General features: G+C 47.2%; 1 protein-coding gene across 2 annotated transcripts in view; it reads right to left on the bottom strand.

Moving 5' to 3' along the window:
- Positions 1-161: 161 nt before the first annotated feature.
- Cpsf3 (cleavage and polyadenylation specific factor 3) overlaps positions 162-10,460 on the bottom strand; it is a 28,639-nt gene continuing 18,340 nt past the window's right edge. The window contains exons 11-16 of one of the 2 annotated variants that reach the window (XM_013353533.2): positions 9,385-9,537; positions 7,927-8,035; positions 5,125-5,223; positions 4,083-4,177; positions 2,394-2,481; positions 162-446 (exon numbers count right to left, since the gene is read on the bottom strand). In XM_013353533.2, the coding sequence (XP_013208987.1) occupies positions 373-446; positions 2,394-2,481; positions 4,083-4,177; positions 5,125-5,223; positions 7,927-8,035; positions 9,385-9,537 (618 nt within the window). In that variant the 3' untranslated portion in view covers positions 162-372. Of the gene's footprint in view, positions 447-2,393; positions 2,482-4,082; positions 4,178-5,124; positions 5,224-7,926; positions 8,036-9,370; positions 9,538-10,460 lie in introns of those variants that run through there. The other variant, XM_026788940.1, reaches the window with a different exon arrangement.

The following is a 10,460-nucleotide window of genomic DNA, read 5'->3' as shown; positions in this document are numbered from 1 at the left end:
TTTAATGATTTATTTAACTTTATTTTATGTGCATTGGTGTGAAGGTGTCAGATCTTGTGGAACTGCATTTTCAGACAGTTGTGAGCTGCCATGTGGGTGCTGGGAATTGAACCTGGGTCCTCTGGAAGAGCAATCAGTGCTCTTAACCGCTGAGCCATATCTCCAGCCCCTTAAAATAATTCTTAAAGGCACAGTGACCAGTTGATCAGCACCCAGTCTCGACAAAAGTGCTTCATGAGCACTCCTGGAGGCCTATGGGTACTGCCATCCAGCACTAACCACTGGACATAACTTGACAACACACCGTAAGTTCAGCACTCCCACCGTGCACCTGCATGCCCATGCACCCTCACACCCGTGCGCTCCCGAGACTTACTGGAGCATGACTTCCAGCCTCTTGCTGTAAATATGCATCTCTAACTTCTTAGAGACCTTCTGCACGGCACCTAGAGGACAAACAGCTCAGTCTCCATTTTCCCGTTTACCATCATCAGACAGACAGCTCACCAGAGCATGGCTATGGAGACGTGAAGTAACCATGGAGACCTCAAAGTTAAAGCATGTGATGTGTCTATCACATGCCCACTCAGGCAAAAGCATGTGCCGTGTTATTCCATGTTTTTATAAAGAAACCACAATGAGAGTCACTTTTATTTCCTATATTTCTCAAACTTACATTTTGAAGAGAGATGAGTAAAATTATAGGTCCAATAATCCCAAAACACATTAAGCTCTTTTGTATCTAAATGTTATGTACATCTAACATCTGATACGGCATCTGATTTTGGATGTTTACTTCTTGCTCTTGCAGAGAACCCGGGTTCAGTTCCCAGCACCCACTCGGGGCAGCTCACAACCTGTAACTCCAGCTCTGGTCTCTACAGGTGTCTTCATTCACGTACACACACAACTAACAGTGAATCTTAAAAAAAAAAAATACTCGCCAGGCAGGGCAGAGGTGGTGCACACCTTTGATCCCAGCACTCAGAAGGCAGAGGCAGATCTCTGTGAGTTCAAGGCCAGCCTAGTCTACAGGGAGTTCCAGGATGGCTAGGGCTATATTGAAAACCCTGTCTTAAAAACTAAAATAAAAATAAAATAATGATAATAATAATAATAATACTTAAAGGTGCCTGCCTATTAATAATGACTTTTTTCCTTTTCTTTTTTTAAACCCCAACAAACACACAACTTGATGGTCAAGATGACATCTTCAATCTGGAGTTAAGGTCACCCTGGCACATCCGTTCATATACCTCCCTGGCCTGCACCCATTCACATCTCTGCTTCCCCAGGGTAGGTAGAGCTAACATGTGACCCTGCCCTACTCAGGACACGTGTGCACACACACAGAATCTTTCCCCCCGTGGCAGTATCTCACTATGAAGTCCCAGTGCTCAGTACGTAGCCCAGGCTGGCTTTAGACTTCAGGGACCCTCTTTCCTCTGACTCCCAAGTGTTAAAATTACAGGAATGTGAACCACACCCAGCTTCTTTTCAATGTTTTGGTGTTTGATTCTATAAGACAGGGTCTCCTGTAGGATCCAGGCTGGCCCAAAATTGCTATATAGCTGAGGCTGGCCTTGAACTCTTCCTCCTGGCCAGAACCCTTCTCAGTGCTGGGGAAGGTTCCCAGGACTGGGTGCTCCTTATGCAAGTGCTGTCACCGCTGAACCACATCGCACACAGAGCAAATAGCAGCACCATTCCAGGGCCAAAGGCGGAGATGCTTACACTGCCATTACCCACAACACAAATGCTCATCTGTGGTTCAAGGGAGGATTTGGACGTGCCTGGCTTGCTTATTCGTGTGACAGAGTGGTCCACACAGAAGACTTAGGAAGTGACCAGCTCCACTTTCTTCCCTGAAATCAAAATGCTATCAGCCCGTGCCCATGACGTGCCTTTAAGTCTAGAACACTCTATACTGAACAGGCCCTGGAATGATGTGATGGGCACAGCGTGGGGGGCGTCCCCCAGAGTACATTAGGGTGGCTCCTTGCCTGGTGGTGCATCTGGAGAGCACTGGAGTGCACGGTGCAGCCGCAGGGGCAAGCTGCCAGCCACGGTGCACACACGTGTTGGCTGGGGCCGCCATTCTGCTCAGCACCTTCCCCTGAACATGAGGCCAGCTCAGCGGAGCAGTATTTTAGCGTCTCTGCTCAGGGGCCCAAGAGAACTGTGACTACACGGGAATCTACCTTGGTGAGACCATGGCTGTGTCCCTACTGTGTAAATGATGGGCCACCGAAGATCTGCACCGTCGTGTTCATAACTCAAACTCACACACTAAAGAAGACAGGGAAACTGAACTTCCACTCAGGGCTCCACTGATCTTTAGTTCTACGAGTCGGGAGAGTAGGGGCGGGGGGTAAGCATAGGCAAGGCCGTACCTTTCCTTATTTTTGGATTCGACTGAACTTCCAGTATCACGGTAGTCACTGTGTCTGCATACATGTCGTTAGAGGGGTTCGCCAGCCACTACAAGGCAAAGGTGGAGTCAGGACAGGGGACCTGCAGCCATACTGCTGCGGGCTCTGCCTGTCAGGCCACAGGTCACAGGGGAGCTGCCGCTCTAGCTTTGCTGGGAATCAACTGTCTCCTGGTCACGTGAGACCCCCCCCCCTTAACTTCCTTTTAATCAGCAAAAAGAACCTACTAAGCACCCCCTTTGTGGCAAAAGGTTTTCCATGAATTGCCATTTAATTTCCCCAATTATTTATGAAAAAAGAGACCTGATCCCAAAGTTATCCCATGCAACATAACTGCTGGCTCTGGGAAACTCCAATTCCACACCTGCGCCAGGGGCACAGACAGCAGGACAAGAGGGTGAAATACAAGGTGCGTGCATATGCACATCTGGCTTTGTGTTTGTACTGGTTCTCACCAGTGTATCCCCACCCCACCCCACCGTTGGTAACGTATCTGACCAGCTTGTACGTCTGTGTCACCTCTCAGAGAGACTGTCGGTGTCCTGGCACTGAAGTGACAGTTGATTATGCATGGCCATGTGGACACTGGGGATTGATCCTTCCAGCCCAGATGTTTGTCTTTTTAAAGAAAAGAATCTGTTTTTATATGTCTGTCTTAACCTAATTTAATGATGTCTAACCCTTTTGGACTTGAGTTATTTTACAGTTTATTCAAAACATGAAAATACCACTTTTTTTTTTTTTTTTTTTTTTAAAGAAAGGCAGCATGATTAGTTTGTGGTTTTGCAGCATGATTAGTTTGTGGTTTTGTTTTGTTTTAGCTTGGTTTTTTGAGACAGGGTTTCTCTGCATTGCCCTGGCTGTCCTGGAATTCGTTTTGTAAACCAGGCTGGGCTCAGAGATCCACCTGCCCCTGCCTCCCAAGTGCTGCTCCCTATGCCCAGACAACAAAAAAATTTTTGAGACAGGGTTTCATAAAGTCCAGGATGAATATGAACTATCTTTGAGTCAAGGATAGATACCTTGCCCTTCTGATCCTCTTGCCTCCACCTTCCAAGCAGTGGGATGACCTACTTACACGGTAGGGTAAAAGCTAGGGTCTGACCAGGGCTTTGCTAGCTATTACTGCTTAGCGCCCGTGATTATGTGTTGGGCTGGCTCAGGCAAGTCAGCTGTGTCCAACCCCCAGAATTCAACCTTTTCCCTTTTAAGATCTTTCTATTTTTTAAAAAATTAAAATATAGGTACATTATTTTCCCCTTTCCCTTTCTTCCCTCCAACCTCTCCCATGTCAACCCCACCACCAACTACTCTGTCTCTAACTCACGGCCCCTTCTACTTCAATTGTTGCTGTATCTCTTTCCCTACACACATAAGCACAGCTTGCTCAGCATGTATACTGTTATTTGTATGTACTTGACTCAAGCCTGATCGCTTGGTCTTGGAAAACCCATCAGGAACTTTTTCCTGGGGAAGACTTTCTCCAGCTCCCAGAATCCTCAGTTGCCTGCAGTTTTGTCTAGGGCTGAGTCTGTGAACTTCCCTCTTCAAAACTGATGGCTCCCTGGAAGACCATTAACCACACTGCTCTGTGATTACACATGTGTATCTGAAACCTACTCCCTCTGTGAGGGGATGACTGGGCCTCACCTCCAGAATCACCATGCCTGGCTCCTGGATGACAGTAATATTTTTGAACACCTTCAGGGCAGGCTTTTCTTGAATTTCTAATTCTTCTACATCACCTGAAAAAATTTGTAAGATTCATATAATATTCTTATAGACTCTAAGAGGCATTTGTCTTTGTAGAGATAGTTAAGATAGAGCTGCTGTAAGTGGGAAAACTAGTAACATTTAATGGCTGTGTTCTACGCTAACGGCTCACAGCCACTGAAGACACCGCAGTACACAATCCCTACACCTGCCCCTCAGGCACCAACACTTGGGCCATCAGCTAGAGAGGCCAGATTCCACAGCACTCAGCCGAAGTGTGGGGACCTCATGAGCCAGCTCCCCACCTCCACCGCAAGTCAATCATTGCTTGGGGAGTCCAGCTGCTGAAGGCCCCCTAGTGCTCAAGAACTTATTCACTAACTGATCAACCATTAACTCATGACTTTTCTCTTTGGCCATTGTTCTTGTTTGAGGTCAGTCTCAGGTGTTCCTGGGGGAGGGTTCTCCCCCACTTCTTGCAGGGCAGCACCATGCTTCAGGGGCTGTGAGGGCTCAGCAGCAGCAGGCATGTCACAGGCTGGCATGCTCCCGCCTCCTCAGAGAGCCCACCCCCCATCAGGCGTCAGGCATCACCTGACACTGGGTAAAGACAGAATCTTCTGTCTAAAATGGTGAGAATGAGAGACACAGGCTTATGCTCTCACCGAGGCTTTACCAAGCCGGCTACAGACTGGTACTGGCAGAACAGAGAACGCAATATATAATATCTTAAGTATAGGTAACTAAAACTGATTTTAAATAAAAGGAGAAAAGACCACTGATATTTTTAAGATTGTAGGTGATCAAAGATACTGTGGGATTTTTTAAAGTTTGTGAGTAGTTTTTAAAATGTTGACTTTTATGCGATAAAATGACCAAGCAGTACATAGGAATTCTGAGACAATTATTATAGTGAAGTACATTTTTTTAAAAAAAATTCTTACTAAAAATGCAATGATGTGAATTTCAGTAAACACACCTGTCAATTTCTGTAGCTGGTAATACAGCAAATTAAAGGGCCCAGTATATGGGATGGCCTGGGTCTGTTTCACAGTGCTCATGGCCAGGTCAGTGTAATCTGAAAAGAGAATGAGAATAAATACATTTTAAGAGACCAGCTGAGCATGGTGGTAAACACATACTCCTAGCACTTAGGAGTCAGAATTTGCGATTGGTGCCAGCCTCAGTTACAAAGTGAGACAACAGCTCAAAAACAAACAAATCACACAAAATACAACTTGCACAAACACACACCAGGGATTAAGAAAAACGTAGCAGATCCAGCACCCATGCCAGACCCAGAGGGATGAGCCCACCTGTGCCACAACTGGCAGGCTGCTGCTCTGTTTCCCAGGCTAACTCCCTACACTTATCCCATGCCACTCCGGTGGGTCTGGGTTCTGGACGTGTTAGGTTCTTGTACATCTCCAAGCAAGTATAACAACCATCTGTACTTCTTTTCTGCTCAGTGTCTCTATAACTACCTGGCCTGCATGCTCCTGACCTGAAACACTCTTTCCAGCTCTCTCGGGAAGTCTCCTCTGTGCCCTCTGTGCGCTGGTCCCTCACTAGACTGGTCACCACCAGCCAGGACAATGTTCTCGTCAGTGTCCAGCTGTGGCCCAGAGGCTGGCCTAAGAGTGGGAGTTCACTGGGCAGGACAGAGGTCAGCAGTTAAGAGTGCACACTGCTCTTGCAGAGGATCCAAGCTTGGTTCCCAGCATCCAGGTTGGGTCACCTGCCAGTTACTCCAGCTCCATAGGGATCTGACACCTCCAGTCTCCACAGGCACCAGCAGGTGTGCACACACATTTAAAAATCATAAAAAAATAAATTTTAAGAAAGTTTTTTAAAAAAGAATTAGTAAAAACAAAACAAAACAGCTTGTCCATATTTATTTATTGTTATCGTAGCTGAAAGGTGACCTGTCTCACAGGTTAACATCTAACTATGCTAGCCTTCTCCTTCACGACACACTTACGATCTGGCAGCACACAACAGCACCGAGTGTGAACGCACTGTTGACCTGGAGATAAACCCCTGTCTTGATGTCTCTTCTATTACTACCTGCATTATCTGGGAAAGCAGTACTCATCAATGGCTCAGACTTTACACAGATCAGAGCTCATATGGGAGTATTTCTAATACTGGGGAAAAGCAATTTACAAACATAAACGCAGTACTATTTAGCTTTGTTCAAACCCCCATGTTTAGCGGGCAGTGGTGGTACACTCCTTTAATCCCAGCATTTGAGGAGGCAGAGGCAGGGGGATCTCTCTGAGTTCAAGGTCAGCCTGGTCTACAGAGCAAGTTCCAAGACAACCAAGGCTACACAGAGAAACCTTCTCAAAAAACAGTAACAACAGAGAGAGAGAGAAAGAGAGTGAGAGAGAGAGAAACTACAAATGCTTTATTCTCTCCTCCTGGCCATTCTTCTAGAGATAAAGAATTAAAAAACCAAGCAAGTTATGGAAGCTTGGGGCATAAAGGAACAAGGTGTACCTGGGGCCTGAGCATGCTCGCCACTCAGAGGGCCAAGGGGTTCCATTCATACCATACCCATACTGAACTAAAACAAATGTAAAAAACAAAATGCTGGTTGAGCATGGTGGCCTGTATGTCCAATCTAGCTACTCAGGAGGTTGAGGACTGTGAGTTTGAGGCAGCCTGGGCTACATAGTGATACTCGATCTCAAAATAAAAAAATGAAAAGGGGTCAGATGTAGCTAAGTAGTAGAACGCTTATCTAGCAAAAACATAAGCCCCTAAGGCTAACCCCCAGTACCACATCAAGCAGCTCAAACCAAACAAAAACAAAAGTTAATTGGGGTAGTGCAGAAAGCTACTCCAGAAACTAAAAGCCCTGCACCACCAGAGAAGAGAAGAAGGGCGCTGCAGCCTGAGCAAGGCAGGCCTTACACATGAGCTACTCTTCAAAGCTGTCATCTGGGGAGTAATTCAAACAATCCAACAGCTTGTCAGGGAAAGGCTTTTTCCCATGGAGCGATTCAGATTACATTCCCATCCTACTTGATTAGCTGCTAACTGAAATCTGACCACTTGTGTGGCCAGATGGCTCAACAGGTAAAGGAGCTTGTCACTGCAGCTTCACGAGCCAAGGTCCATCCCCAGAACCCACACAGGGAAGGAGATTCCACTCCTGACAGCTGTCCTCTGACCCACAGAGACAGACAGCTTCATAAGCCAACATAACTCACCCATGATAGTTGTCTTCTGACATAGACACACACACACACACACACACACACACACACACACACACACACACACACACACACACAGGATAGTTGTCCTCTGACACACACAAACACGTATATACGATGTGGGTAGGATTCCCCTCTGTACACTATGAATATGTTTTATTGCCATTGGTTAACAGAGAAGCTGCTTTTGGCCAATGGTTTAACAGAACATAGCCAGACTGGAAAAGATACATAGAAAGTAGGCAGAGTTGAAGAGAAGCCATGTAGCTGCCACAGGAGACAGATGCTGGAGCCACCGAAACTTTGCTGGTAGGCCACGACCTCGTGGTGATGCACAGATTAATGGAGATGGGTTAGTTTAGGATATAAGAGCTAGTTAGCAATACGCTTAAGTCAAACAGTATTGCAAATAATATAGTTTTCTGAGGATTATTTTGAGTCAGGGCAGCCAGGAAATGGACAAGCAGAAACAAACAAGCAGCCTCCGACCACATAGGCACCACACGGGCACGCGCATGCAGACCGAGACTGCATCCCACATTGAACAGTGTACTTACTGGAGAGGTCACAGGGAGAAAGTATGTGGTAATTAAAGTTTCTTTTAACAAGAATTCCAGAGACACGCTGTCCCTGTTCTGGTTTCTTGTCTGCCAAAAAGCCCATGACCTAGTAAAAACAGAACACAGAGTGGTGTCAAAGAAAAAGGCTTCAGGCTTTCGTCACATGGGGTGGGACGTGTAGAGGGCTGCTCTGACCCACTGGGGAGTGTGCTAGCTATGCAACAGGAGATAGCATCTCTGAACACAAAGCTCAGTAAGGATGGAATTACATACTGAGGCAACACTTTCTTTTTTTTTGTTTAAAGATTTACTTATTTTCTGTGTATGGGTACTCCATCTGCATGCATGCCTGCATTCCAGAAGAGGGCGTCAGATCCCATTATAGATGGCAGTGAGTCACCATGTAGTTGCTGGGAATTGAACTCAGGACCTCCGGAAGAAGATCCAGTGCTCTTAACTGCTGAGCCACCTCTCCAGCCTGAGGCAACACTTTCAACCACTCAAATACAGAAACCTTACCAACTTTTTATTTTATTTACTTATTTGGCTTTGTTTTGTGGATAACTAATGTACTACGAAGCTCAGGCCTAGCCTGGTCCTCACTATACAGCAGGGCCTATCCTTGAATCTTCGACCCTGCTTCCATCTCCTAAGTGCTAGAATACAGGCATGGGCCATGCCCATCGGGAGCCCACCATCCTGGAGTGTAAACTCTCTCACTGCAGGCCAGGGCTCCCAGGGATGCCGACGTCTGTGCTGGAGCAGCTGTAGCCAGGCAGTGGAGCGCAGCGGCTACACGGCAGGCTCTGACTCACTGTGGAGACAGCTGTCTCACAGGCCCTTCCAGGGCTGCACTCAGTGCGCTGGTGTGGACACATGGAAAATAAAGATGCTAATGCTTTAAAACGCTGTAAATGTTTTGGTGGAGCTATGGCTCCATCTGGGGACGTAGCCAGGCAAGTACTTTACCACTGAGCCTCACTGTGAGCAGCACAGCTCAGACAAAAAGCCCTTTCTCAGAGCAAAGCCGCACACCCTGACTCTCAAGGTCTTTCCACCCGTCAATTAGCTTTCTTGTCCTTTCTTGTCACTCCGAGACAGGTTGCACTACTGCAGCTCAGGATGGCATCTAAAATTTCAATGTTCTTCAGGCTCCCAGGAGCTGGAGTCGTAAGCCTGTGCCACCGAGGAAGGTGTAGCTCAGTGAAGACCATTTCTTGCTCTTGCATAGGTCCCACGTTTCAATCCCAGTACCTAACTAGTAGCTCATGACCAGCCATAACCCCAACCCCAGTTCTGGGGATCTGATGCCCTCTTCTGACTCCTCAGGTAGCAGACAATCTCTCAATCTCTCTCTCTCTCTCTCTCTCTCTCTCTCTCTCTCTCTCTCTCTCTTTCCCTGAATGTATCTCCCTGAAAAGAACACGGTTAGGATCAGCACCTGCTGCCTTGTACCTTGGCGAGCTTCTCTCCCCTGAAGTTCAGGGTCACAGCCTCTGTGTTCCGCGGATTGTGAACCTCGATGTGGACCTCATCGTTATCTTCATATTCCCGGATCAGCGCTGCTTTCAGCCTGGCCATTTCATTCTGTTCCCCGTGGACTAGAATCTGCACAGAATGGATATGTGAGTATAGAGGAGCCCTCAGCAGGCAAAGGACTATCTGTAAGAACGTTAGTTAATTCATGAGACGTTCACACTTGAACTGTGGAAACGGTCCTCTTGTCTTAAAGCTTATTTCTATCTACGGCTGTGTGGGGTGTAGCTGAGTACAGGAGCTGGCAGAGGCGGTAAGAGGCTGGGGAGCTGCAGTCACGGGCAAGCTGTAAACCTCTGCATGTGGGTACTGGGGACCAAACAGGTCCTTGGAAAGAGCAGAGGGTGCTCTGAGCCATCAACTCTCTGGATCTTGCTTTCCTATTTCAATGCAAGGAGCACCTACTTTAAGAAAGAGTAAAGGAACCGCTTTAAGCACTGATGGAATGTGCACTGTCATCTCTAGTTCCAAAGCTCACATTGAGGGCTGAACCAGATGGCTTACAAGGCTCTTCCAGCTTTAAATGGACTTCTTTTTTTCTTGCTAGGAAACCATCCATTTTCTTTAGATTTCTGCTAGCTTCCTGCTAAGTAAAGCAACTAAAAGTAAGATGCAATGTTTACAGTGGCATCTGCCGCCCTGCACTGGCTGTCCGTCCATCTGTTTACAGTGGTTCCCGCCACCCTGCCCTGGGTGTCCGTCCATCTGTTTACAGTGGCATCTGCCGCCCTGCACTGGCTGTCAGTTCATCTGTTTACAGTTGTACCCACCACCCTGCACTGGCTGTCCGTCTATCTGTTTACAGTGGTATCCGCCACCCTGCACTGGCTGTCTGTCAATCTGTTTACAGTGGCATCCGCCACCCTGCACTGGCTGTCCATCCGTTTACAGTGGCATCCGCCACCCTGCACTGGCTGTCCGTCCATCTGTTTACAGTGGCATTCACCACCCTGCACTGGCTGTCCGTTCATCTGTTTACAATGGTACCCACCACC

The sequence above is a fragment of the Microtus ochrogaster genome, unplaced genomic scaffold, assembly GCF_000317375.1.
Source record: "Microtus ochrogaster isolate Prairie Vole_2 unplaced genomic scaffold, MicOch1.0 UNK10, whole genome shotgun sequence".
NCBI classification, from domain to species: Eukaryota; Metazoa; Chordata; class Mammalia; order Rodentia; family Cricetidae; genus Microtus; species Microtus ochrogaster.
Note: the sequence above shows the minus strand (reverse complement) of the source record. Positions and strands in the feature narration are given on the sequence as shown.